This window comes from Mugil cephalus, chromosome 23 (assembly GCF_022458985.1).
Source record: "Mugil cephalus isolate CIBA_MC_2020 chromosome 23, CIBA_Mcephalus_1.1, whole genome shotgun sequence".
Lineage (NCBI taxonomy): Eukaryota > Metazoa > Chordata > Actinopteri > Mugiliformes > Mugilidae > Mugil > Mugil cephalus.
The window spans coordinates 9,582,368-9,596,488 of NC_061792.1; the positions used below are offsets into that span (position 1 = coordinate 9,582,368).

General features: G+C 44.5%; 1 protein-coding gene and 1 long non-coding RNA gene across 3 annotated transcripts in view; one reads left to right on the forward strand and one right to left on the reverse strand.

The window, feature by feature from the left end:
* Window positions 1-14,121, forward strand: part of mgat5 (alpha-1,6-mannosylglycoprotein 6-beta-N-acetylglucosaminyltransferase) — a 63,125-nt gene that overhangs the window by 17,053 nt on the left and 31,951 nt on the right. Inside the window, exons 4-5 of the mRNA XM_047576367.1 lie at window positions 11,604-11,680; window positions 13,179-13,268. Of these exons, the coding sequence (XP_047432323.1) occupies window positions 11,604-11,680; window positions 13,179-13,268 (167 nt within the window). The remainder of the gene's footprint in view (window positions 1-11,603; window positions 11,681-13,178; window positions 13,269-14,121) is intronic.
* Window positions 11,650-14,121, reverse strand: part of LOC125000741 — a 30,014-nt gene continuing 27,542 nt past the window's right edge. For both annotated transcript variants that reach the window (XR_007111380.1, XR_007111379.1), the window contains exon 3: window positions 11,650-11,779. This is a non-coding gene — a long non-coding RNA (uncharacterized LOC125000741). The remainder of the gene's footprint in view (window positions 11,780-14,121) is intronic.

Consider the following 14,121-nt stretch of genomic DNA (forward strand, 5'->3'; position numbering starts at 1 on the left):
CGAGCAGCAGCCCTGGGACTGCGCTGTTTCCACCCCCCGGTTGTATACATTTTCCGAGCCAAGGACTCCGGCGTGCCAGGGACCGAACCCGGAGCGCTTTATTCCCCGCATATTTTATTCCTGGCTTTTATCCTGCCTGGCTGTGAATGCGGGACTACTGAAAGTTGGCCGCATACGTTAAATTTTCCAAGAAATCCGCAAGGGGAGGGCGAATGCATTAACTTTTCCAATCCTGTTTGTTGTTATGTTAAACAACTGGTTGTCAGATGCCATTAAAACCCACCGCGGATGAAAAAGACACAGTGGCCCTTTAGACCCTTTCTATTTTTGTGACATTTTCTGGTCTTGGCACTCGGGGGAGGTTTAAAATTAAAACACTTAATGCCTTAAAAGGAGCTTCCATTGTGCGCCGCGCTGCGAAACCTCCTCTGGATTTCCTTTGCTGCAGCGCTAGCTCTGTTTGTGCACAGGAATAGCTTCGGCCTTGCGATTCTGTTGCGTTTCACCAAGGCCGACGGGCCCAGGAGCCCCGGACGGGATCAAAACAAGTCGATGCAGCCTCGCTCGCTCGCTCCGTAGGAGGCGGACGGGCCCGGTTCCAGCGTCAGTCCGTGACGCCTTGTCGTTCCGCGTCCCGCTGATGCGGCTAATCATCCTCTCCAGCGGCGTTTCGTCTGCGCGTCGGCCCGCGGCAGAGGAATCTGTGTGATCTCCTCCCACGCGCAGCCTCCCAGGCGTCCGGACCGGTGTAATGAACGGTCAGGTGGTGATTCGCGGCGGCCGCCTGACTCGCGCTCGCCTCTCTTCTTTCTCCGTTTCATTTCCTCCGCGTTATGTGTGTCTCTCCTCCTCTTGTGAGCGTTTAAGGTTATCAAAGTCCCCTCTGTCTCCGCTGATGTTGGGCTGATTTGCGGCCCCGCTGTCTTTCTGACACATTTTTTTCTGTAAACAGACACTTGAATTCACGGCTCAGGGCATCTTCACTCCTTTGTCTCTCTCGGCTATTGATCCACTGGCATCTCTGTTTGCTATTGACAGTGAAACATGAGATCCCAGGCCTCAATGTCAACAAAGAAAAGGGACAAGGACAGGGTTCCTGCAGGGGATTGCAAGTGTCCTCCTTCCTGTATGCTTTCACACTTCCCCCCTCCGCCTTGTGCAAAACAACTTTCTATAGAAATCCCTGTAAAAATCTAATCTCAGTACATCCAGCGCTTCATACAATTATCATTTTAACACCGACAACTGTCTTGGATTTACAGCCGTGTGTCTTCATCGCGTCCTGGAAGGCCTGTTTACTCATTCAGCAGCCAGATCAATACTAATAGAGTACACACACACACATACAACGCAATCGCTGCTAATAAGTTGTTGAGAGATGCCGTCCACTCCCACACACTTTCAAACGCTTACACGGACCCCGACACCCACTGCCTAAAAACCCGCAGTCGTTTGTTTTATTTTATTTCCTTTCTTGTCAGTCAGCGCGTTAACATGCGGAGCTTAATCGAGCTATGATCATAGTTTGACTTTCTCGCTACAGTCCTTGTCCCAGTTTTCATGCAGTGCAAGAAAATCGAATAACTGTTCTCCTCCTCCACACTAGGTGGCGATACGTGTCTTTTCAGCGGGATAATACCACATTAATACCGGCCCGATTTCCGGGTTGACGTATTACGTGATATAATAAACTAGTCATGCAGCAGACCTGCATTTCAAACAACAACCAGACGGTTATTAGTGCATTTTTTAATCTTGTACGTAATGTTCGCGCTGCTTCTGGTGCAGGTAAGATCCGCGCTATCCCTCAGACGGCTCCGTTTCTCTTCTTCTTCTTCTTCTGCGACCGGCTTTCTTGGACGTTTTCGTTTCAGGTTCACACGTCAGCGCAGCGGTTGTGGAGCATGCGCACACGCATTATCTGATTGAAAACTCCGATTTCAACCGCATTATCTGGGCGTCTCAATCAGATAATGAGAACTAACGTAACGTGTTTACATGCACTGAAGTTCTCCTGTTATCGTCCGATTAAGGCAATAATTCGTTTTTTTCACGTGCATGTAAACGCACTGATTCAAAAAAATTTTAAAAAACTCTGTGTTTTATCAATATAATCTATAATCAAGTTAAATCCTGTTCAAGAATGATGTTTTTTTTCCATTTCCCATATTATGCGTGAGTGTTTGGGTTTAACTTTGTTCAGAGATGACTGGGTAGGTGGCACATTGCGCATGCTGTGGTTTCACACTTAACTTGAGATAGCAGGACGAGATGAGCTCAGATTGTAGTGGATAAATATTCTGTTAGTGTTTATGGCGCAGGTGAGACAAACGAAACCTTGGTGCCATCAGATATTAACCTGTGATCAGACTAACCAGACCTGTTTTGACACCTTTTTTTTTTTTTTTTTTCTTCGTTTGGCGTGAAGATCTTAAGGAGATGTTGTTGTTAGAGACTGACGGGGACTAAGCCTCTGCAGGTCTTTTTTTTTTTTTTTTTTTAACACACCGACATGGCAACAAGCGCAGACACGCTCTTCCTGCGTGACAGTCATTGCTTCTTGCGTGCATCATTTCTTCCGCTTATGGGATCTATCACAGCAAACCAGGTACACAAGTGTGAATTCTCAGCAAAACAACAAAAACTTTAAATACAACTCTGATTTTATCCGTTGTAGGTTGTGTTTTTTTCTTCTTTTTTTTTCACAGTAAATTGATCAATTTAAACCTTAATTCCACCACAAGGCAGCTCAATATAATATGAAAGTAATGCGGCTCTGCTTAAACTCTAAATTAATTGCTTTACTGCTTGCAGTTACTAAGTTTTGGACCCATCTTTTGGAAAAATAATGGCCCATAAAGCCACTGAAGTGCATGCTTGAAATACAATGCGCCGATTAAAATGTATTTAATGCAGCTGAGCAGCAGGAGCAAATCATAAATAATGGATGCTATGTAATCTGAAACTGCCTGAGTGGAAAATGTGCTTTATTTAAAATGCAAAGCAGTTTCGGACTCGGCATAAAGGTGTATTTAGACAAACAACAACTTCCTTTGGTATCTTCTTTGACCACTTATCAGATATTTGAGGCTTTTCCGGGGGGGAAACACAGGGACACAGCAGATTCCCACACTCTATCTCCATCTTTCCCTGCCACTTTCCCACAGGCAGCCTCGTCCCTCCCGAGGATGTCGCTGATTGAGAAGGCATGGCCGGGGGCGGGAGGAACATCTGGGGCCGCACCACTGGCTGCGACACGTGCACCCCACTTTTTCGATTTTCGGAAAACCTCCCCGCGTCTCCTCGCTTTTGCAGATGGCCTGATTTTTCTGGAATTTTAGAAACATTGTGCAATTTCACGGCGCGTTCCAGACATGGAAAGTAAGGATTATCTCATTAGGGCTACAGTGGAGGGTTTGAGCGCGCTCTCCTTCCTATGCCCTTGCTCTCTTTTCTGCGTGCTGCACTCTTTCTCGGCATCGTCTTCCCTCTGTTGTATCCTCTTTCTCTTTACCAGCATTATAGTTGTTACGGCTACCTCCACTGCCCCGTCCCTGCAGGAATATAATCTGCTCCGACTCTTTGTTTTTGTTTTTTTTACCAAATATCAACCACATCCCAAGGCACAGATTCATATTATGCACAAGCATCCAAAGCCCCAGTCGTAAAGATGATTTATTTCTGCAGGCAACGTCCCTATCAGAGGGACTGAGCTGTAGAGGCGCTTAAAGTTCGAGAAGAATGAAAATAAATAAATAAAAAATGGTAGATTTTCACAGTGATCGACAAGTACGTGACATGTTCTTGCCTGCGTTCACACCCAACAGGAAACTCAAAGCTGGTTGTGAGATTATTTTCTATTTTGCATTGCGTAGCTCACACTGAATAATATCACAGCTCCACCTCAAAGAAGTATTTTAGCCTAAACTGAAGCTATATTTTCTTACTGTAGTGTCTGTGTATATATATCTATATAGATATAGATATATATAGATATGGATAGGAAATGCAAAGTAGTTGGTCTAATGTGTGCAACTGATGCCGGATGGAAAGCCTCTGGTCATAATTAGAAGTTCTTTGGTGACACAACGCTTAAGCTTAAACAAGCAGCTTTCCAACAATTGTTTCAAGCAACAGTGGAACATTAGTCATAGCTCAGCAATGATGGGAGCTAATCAAGTCTCTCTCTGGCAGCCGTGTGTCACTGTGCACAATCCCCATCTTCCTCTTGGATATTTTCGGAGAGAACAGTGGGACGATCAGATTGCCTGAGCACAAAAGGGGGATTGATTACAGCCAGACTTTGTGCTTTTTGTATCAGAGGAGAGAATGAGGGAAAGGGGGGGTCATGTGAGGGGGGGGGGGGGGCTCAACGTGGGCCGGAGATCATGGTAACATTAGGAACTTTATTTTTTTTTTTTTCCCCTTTTGCCTCAAGGACTAAACTGTGGAACACTTGTGTGGACCAGACATGTGTTTTGCCCGGCTCCAAACACGTGCCCCTCACACTGGGAAGCCCCTCTGGTGTGCGTTACCCCGCTGTGCGCCTAGAGGCGGCACGCTGGCCCGACAGAAAAAACGTTTTCCAGAGGATTTGAAAGTTTCATCTGGAAGTTTCAACACGGTCGCATTTCCACGCACCACGACTCTCGAGATAAAGGAGATGAAAGTGACGAGAAGAAACTGCAAATCGGTTTCAGATGCATTCAACCGCATCTGTATCGGGTTTCACACCATCTCCGCTCACAATTGAATTACAACTAAAAAGCTGTAACAGTAATTAATGGTAATTATAGCTGCATATTAATTGCACTGAGCGTATATTACATCTCCACAGCGCATAATCTGACTTTGGGGAAGGAGAGTTAATTAATAGGTCTGGGTTTACAAAATCTATTCTCCAAATCTCTGAGACCAATGAAAAGATCTCTTTCATAACTAGGCAAAATAGTACTGATTAAGGCAATCATTAGCAACTCCCAGTCCCTTTTAACAATGTTCTCACCCACTACCTGATAAAAATTAGAAACCAGATTTTGCCATAGTGTTGGTTGTGAAAAGACATTGAATGAAATCAGAGTTGATAAAGGATCTGCAGAAATATTTAGTTTCCAGATCACAAATTTCAGTGGTGCCGTTTGAGGTAGGGGTGGGGGATAAAATATCAATATGGCAATATATTGTGACACTTTTTCTTCCAATACAATATCAATTTTGAATGTCTTAATGTAGATTTTAAAAGAAAAAGTCATGTTTTGGGCTAATTGTGCAATAAATTGGAAATGGATCATTTGGATTTATATTGTTTTTGGACTCAATGAATTATTATCACTTAATAATATAAGTAACACACACACATAATGTATCGTATCGTGATACAGTACGTATTGTCTGGTATTGTATCGTATCGTATCGTGATGCGTATCGTATCGTGATGCGTATAGTATCGTATCGTATCGTATCGTGATACGTATCGTATCGTGATACATATCGTATCGTATCGTATCGTGAAGTCCTTGCCAGTACCCACCCCTGGTTGGAGGCTCTGCTAGCAATGCTTGAACACATTAAAGCGAGTACGAATAAATACCCTAATCAACTTAGTCCAGATCAATGGGTAGCGACAGTTTAGCAGAAGCTCTTTTGGATAACAGTGTCTGCAGGTGTATTGGATCTAAATTGTCCAAAAAAAAAAAAAATAATACTTTAAATGTAATCACATATGGCAATTTGGGACAATAATTCGGTCCCCTTTTTTCTCAGCACTTTTATTCTAAACACAATTAAATTCATAATCCTCAAACAATGCCCTTTTCCTCACTTCCTACTGAACGAATTAAAATAGACCTCACATCCGAGTCGAATTAATCCAAACAAACAGCCTCGGGATGTATTTCAAATTGGTTTGTATATCTTTTAACCTATCGGTCAGCAGTTTTTTGTTGCTTTAGTGATTTAATTTCCTTCCTACTGGGTACCGCTGCCTGTGTGACCATACTGATAGCTTATTAAGGACTCGGCTTCGTGGTATTGGTGATGCAGGATGTCCCGGTGACGACAGAAAGTCCAAACAGAGCCAGACTCAACTTGCTTCTCTATAGATCCCCTCCACCTGCACAGCTGTTGACGCCCTGTGGCTGTGAGGTTCATCAGCCTCCTGCCTTCCTGTCTAATTGATGAGCGTGGGCTGACACAAGTACACACATATAGCACAACAGAAATCACACACAAACTCTGATACAGCTGCCTCATCTTGCAAAGTGCCTCTAAAATTAGTGATTCTGAGCCACTGGATCAGAGGACACGGTGACGAAGAATGCTGCACTTTTCACCCTTGGATGTTTAATTTATACTTTTCCAGCTCTCACCTCTGCGCAGTCGCCATGGCGACACTTTACATGTCATTCACATTTAATCACACCTCTCCATCTGTGGAGAAAATTGTATTGTTGAGAAGTCGTAGCCCTGTTTCCACGCCAGCAACCCAGACTCTTAAAGTTGGTTCCACTGACCAAACTGTGACGGTTTTTATCTTAAGGACTATAATCAACAATTACAAGGGGTGAAGAGAGAAAGGGGATAAAGTAAACCAGATGTAACGTAAACCAGATGTCCTCAATCCTATTCTGGAGTTGTCGAATGTCACATTACCTCATGGACTTGGACAAACACACACCGGAGGGCCGGAGTGGGAAAAATAACCCTGCGCGTGTGTGTAATATCACATATTGTTGAGAGAAGAGCCTGTTCGAGGGCTATCAGATGGCCAACACTGAGCTCTGGGAGCCGGCTAATAGTGACCTCAGTTCTGTGAGAGGCGCTTGGACATCTTATGCAAGTTTAAATGATGTCATGTGTTTTCTGCCTCTGGTTTTGTACTTTTTGTACGCTGCTCTCGCTCTTGTTTGTTTCATTTTACCTGTTGGCGCTGCTGGTTTTCACACTTTGGCGTCCTGTTTAATTTCAATTGAAAGCGCATTGTGTGCTGTTGTTGTAGCGTTACGTTTAAACTGTGCGCGCTGTTTGCTTTTCTTTATTCCTTTCTTCATGCGGTTAGTAGATTCAGGTGTGGATTCGGCGGTTGACTTCGTCTCGGCATCCAGATGCTTCTGCGTGTCAGTCAGACCTCACGCCACAGTGTAACGCTCTTTGTCAGACACAAAATGCAAGGTTGATTGTTGCCACGAAAGGCTCCACTAATGCTTGTTACGTTAACCATGTTTTCCCCAGATTTACTGTGTCGCAGCTCAAGATTTGCTGTAAAAAATAAGCCTCATTGTCTGTAGAGGTGAATAACTAAACGTCTCCCTTTGAAACATCACTTCACTTGTCTTTGATTATGAGGCACGTTATATTTAGCCCCTCCTTGGCAGCAGCTTCTTCTGCTTGATTAAAGCTGGAAGATTTGCCCGGTGGCGTTGGCACTTGCCGGCTGAATGGCGGGGTTGAATGACGGCCTGCCTGCTCGGCTGCTTGTTCGGTCGGTTGGCGGCCGGGCTGGATGGCAAGGCGTCTGAGGGATGGGATAACAGAAACTAATTCTGCTCTTCTCTGTGTTTTACCAAGGAGCAAATCACAAGTGGGGGTTTCGTGTCAGTTCTTTTTGTAAACAGAAGAATGGGGAACACAAAGAGCAGGAAAAGAAACGACAAAAATAACTTGAAAGATGTCAAACAGCGCCATAGGGCCTGAGGGGGTGGAAGAGTGAAAGCACTAGAAAGTGAAACTTCACAGCCGAGGGGTTCTTTTGATGCTTGATTATATGTTATATTTCCTGATGTTAACAGTTTTCTTTTGCACCATTTTTGTTTTGTTTGTTTGCGCCATCAAAAATATTCTGTATTTGCAATGAAAAAATAGTCTTAAGAGGTCATGGCTTTTTCTCTTAAGCCCTATTCGCACAGGATTAGCTTCACCTGAGGACGTCCTGTGATGTAGATATCACCCCCTACGTCTGTGTTTCATGTGGCGCATTCACATGGCATCAACAAACTACATTTTACTCAAATTTACAATCTGGCTCTGCTACTTCCCATCTCACTACACTGACACAGTTTTAATTACTTTGCAAATTATAATGGATGATACGAATATATTTTTGATACTTTTTATCCCGGGGAAGGAACTACCAACAACCAAGTGGTTTTCAAATCAGCTCCACCTTTGCCGATGAACACATTAATGATTGATTTAATGGTTTCATCCTTCGAAATGGGGGAGTAGTTCAGCGACAACTCAACTTTACGCCCTAAAATCTGTCCAAACTTTGATTTATAGTCCATCCTTCGTGACAGACAAATCAAAAAAAAGTCGAGATGATTGCACTGGGTTAGTTTTATCAGACGACCTCTGTGTTATGAGATTTATAAGTAATCACATGGGATTAAGATCACAGACGACCTCCGTGATCATTACAAATTACCAGAGGTCCTCAGGTAAAACTAATCCCATCCTGAAACCGACAGGTGCAAAGCTTTCCTCCATGAAAGCGTGTTCATAAGCTGGACAATCAACGGGAGCCAACACAATAACTCACACAATACACAATAACTTTCCTCTGCAACCCTCCAGCGGCCTCAGTTTGAAAACCTCTCCTTAGCTCCCGTTTTCCAGGGAGGGAAGTGTGTTTACATTCTCGCCGCATGCAACACAGTTCATCTAGGACCTTCGCGTATATTGAATCGTCCTGTTAGCTGCCCATAAAAACAATAAGGGGTTTGTATTGTGTTCGTATTGAGACGACTCCATCAGGAACGGCTCATTGGCCTCCAACTGCTTCTTGTTTTTTTCCACGTCGCATTAATCGCTGGGAACGCTGGGCCTGCTGGGCCTGCTGCTTGAAAATAATAGAAAAATAATGGTTTAGGTGTTACATTCCAGCGTCGGTGTTATTAGTTGGCTTATCGCAGCTCTGCGCCGGGAGCTGGTATTTAGAGTACTTTTCCATTGTACCTCTAAATGTGGCGATCGAGTTCACCTAGGAATCACTTGCTTCTTTCTTTAATAGTTGGTAACGGAAGCCAAACAGTGTTGACGTCCAGTTCGCTTATCAGCTGTTTATTTTTCAGATTGATATCCATGTGGTGGGAGTACGTACATTTTTCCGCTATTTACTTTTTCCTTGTGAACGCATGTAACGACGGCTTAACTGCACCGACAGAGATGGCTCCATTTGCATTGCACGCCTCAGGATAAAGATGAAGTACTTCTTCGCGGTTTAACTCTGCCCTTGACAAATATTTCATCTGGACTCACTTAGGTGTCAAGTAATCCGACAGAGCTAACATCTGCAAACCGTGCAGTCACAACAACGCTGAGATGCTTCGTTTACGCTCGTATTCCAATCTAACCGTTGAGGTTTTTAGTTGCACTACTCCGTTACGTGCCGTCTTCCCCTTATCTCTGTCGTCTTCCCTGATATGACCTCCCGAAGGGCAGCGCAGAAACAGGAAAGAGAGGGAACAGTTAACCGATAACTGCTCTTTGCAGCAGTGAGTCAGTGGAGATAAACTCGGTGGTGAACGCTGACCACAGCGACAGAAACCTGACCCTCCATTGAGCAAAGCTTCGTAAGAACTCCTCACTAGAAACATTCACTCCTACGATACCAATCAACTACATCTGCGAGCTGTATTTATTTATTTTTTTTACCTCAGCGCATTCATCTGTTCTGCCTTGCATTATTTATATCAGGGCAATAAAGGTCAGCAGCGATGACGTAAATGCCGATATCAAAAACGATGATTATATAAGAGGGAGAGTTGCCCTGGAAGCATGTTAATCCTACGGCGGTATCGACGGTTCAGTGGAAAAAGGTTTTAAATGCGTCTGTTTGCATCATCGCAGCTTCAACTGCTCCCAGCTCCCAGCTCTTTGTGGTTTTTCCGTGACCGTGCAGTTCAGATTGCGATGCCAAAGGTGATCCTGCAGGCTGACAGTCATCCCTGACCACAGAGTAATGGGCAAGTCTCCATCCATCAATCCAAAGACTTCCCAGCAACACGCTACCGGCCTGTAGGAAGGACAGTTTACCGGAATTACAAACGCTTTTAAATGTGTCACAGCAACAATTGTGTTAGTTTCTATCACGTGTCCAAGAGCCACTTAAGCTGCATATCAATGTCCCCAGCTCGTTGCAGAATGAGGAATTTCCTCTGTATTACAGGGAAGAAACTCCAGAAACATGAAGCAGACAATATCACCTCCAGAAACAACTTGAATTTAAAGATAATTCATCTCCCTACGTGTCGGTTTCCCTCTAGAGTTGGATACAAAGCCAAATATCCTTATGTTTTGGCATCCGTTTGGTGCTTTTTCTTTTTTTCTTCACAAGCCGCTTATGTACAAGCTGCTTTGGCAGGTTGCCATTTTTTTTTTTTTTAAATTCCTCTTGGTGCTGAAGAAAGAAACCAGCGAGCTGTGATTGTATGAAAAAAGCTCAGGTGTAGCGTGATGCATTTCCTTCAAACATCTCTCATCAGTACAAAGACGTTAGCTCTGGTGCTAATGGCGCCATCGACTTCAAATAGGTGATGAAGAGCTTTTTAATTTGAAATTTGAATTTACAGAACAAACGGAATAGAAAACCTTTATTTTTGTCGTGGAATGGGGAAACAAAACATGGTTGGCCCGTACGGGGCGTTATTAGCTAACCGGCCACAAAATGTGGAACAATGCCATGACAAGACCTCTATACAACCTCTCACTGTTTACAGTGCAATCAGGTTGGCTAGTAATTCAATATCCCGCCTTTATCCTTCATTGTGACCAACGGTGACTCAGCACGCATCATTTTTCTGCACAATAGTTTTGGAAGTTGTATTGTTGGCAGTGAGTTAAAGCAGCTCCTAAAACGGCTCCCGAAGAGTAAACCGTGCAGCTCTGTGTACACGCATTGTTACCCGTGCATTCTTTGTGTTAGGAAATGTGATTCCAGCACGGCAACAGTGCGCTCCATCACTAATGGATGACAACTAGGTAATCACAGACTGTAAATAGACTGCACCGCACTGCACAAAGCCCGGGTCGTGGGTCCGTGTTTGTTTTCCGAACTATACGTTATTGTATGGAACTTGTGCAAGTGTGTACATACACTATTCACACACACAGTCTGCAGTGTCTCTTCTTCTTAGTCCCTGTTGTGTCCTCGCTGTGATTTGCTTCCTTGTTTAGACGGCGATCCCTCCTCTGAACGTCGAGTTTCTTTCTACCCGGAGCATCAAAAGGATGCTCCCTGAGTATTTTTCTCAGGCTCAAGGTTACTGCGCGTGTCCGTGCGTCCGCTCCTCAGCAGCAGAGAAACTTACCTGCCGCTAATGATCCTAATCATCATCTTAAATTAGTTCGCTGGAAGAGCTGCGATCAAAGGAAGCTTTGATCGCTTTGAAATGTAGTGGCTGCACTTTTAATCTCCTGCATAAACAAACCGTCACGTGTTTGTCTCAAACCTGCTGTGTGAAACATAAAAAAAAAAGTCTTTTGCATCTAAATGGGGTCCACTCAAAGCATGTTTATTGTGAAAGGCGCCGGCGGCGGAAGAATTTTTGAAACCGGCCGACTCGACCTCATTGATCATCCACCTGCTCCTCCCTCTGTTTCTCTAGACCTCCTAAACGGAGCCCAGGAGAAGTGTGAGCTGCCCCCGTTGGATGGCTTCCCGCACTGCGAGGGCAAGCTCAAGGTGAGTCACGCCGACGGAGACGCACAAAGACAATCCCCTCCATCTCTTTCACACGGTTTTCATCGCTATAAATAGGCCGCCCCGTTGTGTGTCGGTAGCCTGAGAACGGAAAAAGAACAAAAAACAGAAAACAACATTGAATCACACATTTGTCCTGATACGTGAATTTGCAGGAAGTGTAGCTGATGCACAGATATGTAACGTATTAATGTGATAAGCAGTGGTGGTTTTTAACCACATAATCAGAACAAATAACAATTTCTTATCTTATCTTATATAATTCTCTTCATACACAGTTTATTACTCTGTAGGAGCAATAACAGCTACACATTTACAGACATACAGCTTCCGTACCCTCCCTCAGTCTGTGTGCATCCTGCAGAATCAAAGGTTTCATTTCACCTTTTTGTGCAGCAAAGTGCGACCAAGCCCAGAGTAAGGTGCAAATGAACACACACACTGCACGGATGTTTGCACAATTTCAGTTCAGGTTCTTTTTTTTTTTTTTTTTCCTGTGTCTGTGTGTACACCGGTGTCCCTGAAGCTGATAGGGCCCTATCATGCACACCATCTGCTCAGCCGGTCCCAGTCCTCCACCGATACTGTCAGCGTTTCCAGCTGAGCACGAGGCGACGTCCAAAGCTTTTTCCCTCCCCGCACACACACACACACAGCTCAGGTTTAAGCTTTCAGCATCCCAGAAAAGCATCGACATTCACTGCTAAACGGGCGTTTTATTATCTGCGCTCGCTTTGTGACATCTGACAAATCAATTTCCCCACTTTATAGACCCCCTTTTTGGTTGACGTCTAAAGAAAGTAATGTCGTCTCCACGCCTTCCCCCGTCCAAACAGCTCCCGTCCAAGCGCCATCTGCCAAGTTTTCCCACTATGAAAAGCTTTGAATGGTTTAATTTATTTTTTTTTTAATGTTTCCCAGTGTACCGCTCCCTCAGGTTACTATAAGTCAGCATGCGCGATGTACTCAAGCCTGTGAACTAAGCAGCGTAGCTGTCAGGCCACATCTCGGCTCGGCGTCTCCTCCCACTTCCACATTAATGACGGCGCCACAGAAGTCTGCCTGCCAGGGATTAAATCAGAGGAGAGGACAAACCGGGAGCCATCTTCTCATCTCAGTCTAGCCCAGACTCTCCGTCCTCTTCGATACGTGTTCTTCGGGCCTCAGCAAAGGACGATATTTCCATATATTCAATCACGAACGTGACCTCGGAGCAGCCTTGCCCTTTTTTTTTTTTTTCTCCCGTCGCCCGGTTCAACTGTGCCACTCGCACATGTATTTGATTTTCAAACCTCAGACTTTCCTTTTAATTTACAGGCTTTAAAGCTGCCACAGACTTGCTTCTGGTGCATCAAAACACACTCGCACACACAGTCACTGGTAGACATCGACTTCAGTATTTGAGCAAAAAAAGCTCCATAACTTGGTGATAGTGGAGTTGAACCGATGAAATGAAATGATTCTCATATCTCTTCCCCAGTGGATGAAGGAGATGTGGCGCTCAGACTCCTGCTACTCCAGCTACGGGGTGGACGGCTCCACCTGCTCCTTCTTCATCTACCTCAGCGAGGTGAGTGTCGTGTAAATGTTTGCGAAGTCAACACGGATTAAGGAGGGACAGAAAAGACTACGTTTCCTGCCGTCTCAGGTGTTATTCCAGTTATTCCAAATTACCGAGAAAGAGCAAATTAGCGCGTGTTCGAGGAGGGCGTGGTGGGAGAAACAGGACGAGTCAGAGGCGAGGCGGTGTTGGGGTTAGGGATGAGTTTTCAGCCTACGAGGAAGGACGAGCAAACGTCTACAAACCTCAGGCACCGGGGAGAATGTCGCCGGGCTGGTTTGGAGAAATCATTAATTATTGACGAGCGCTAACATAAAGAAGCTCGTGTTCCTTCAAGGGACACTTTCACGCCTTTTTTTTTTTACGTGATTTATCTTTCTTTCCACAGCTCGTCGCCATCGACTGAACTCGTTTCGACGCAAACTCTAATAAAAGCCCGACTTAAAACATCTATCGAGCTAGAGGGACTTGATTCAAAACGATCGTCCAAATCTGAGCAGAATTTTTGCACATTTTCCTACCGTCTGAACTAAATGCCTGAATTTCCTCTGAAGTCGTCCCTCCTTTGAGTACAACCACAAATTAAAGTGTTTCTTCTGTCATACGGCAACGATTTTGTCCTGCAAGGTCCTGAGAAGTCAATAAAAACTCAACAAGTAGCAGCAGGACAAGAACATGGCAACACCTGCACCCGGGAATGAGCACAATGTGTGTCTGAGACTCTGAGACCTAGATTCAGACCAGTCCCTGTATGAAAAGAAAGGGAATTAAATAAGTGGTAGACATTTATAGAGTCAGGACGCCTGTCTTTTTAAAGACCTTGATGGATCGGAAAAAAATATCCACCTTGAGTTGTTTAATC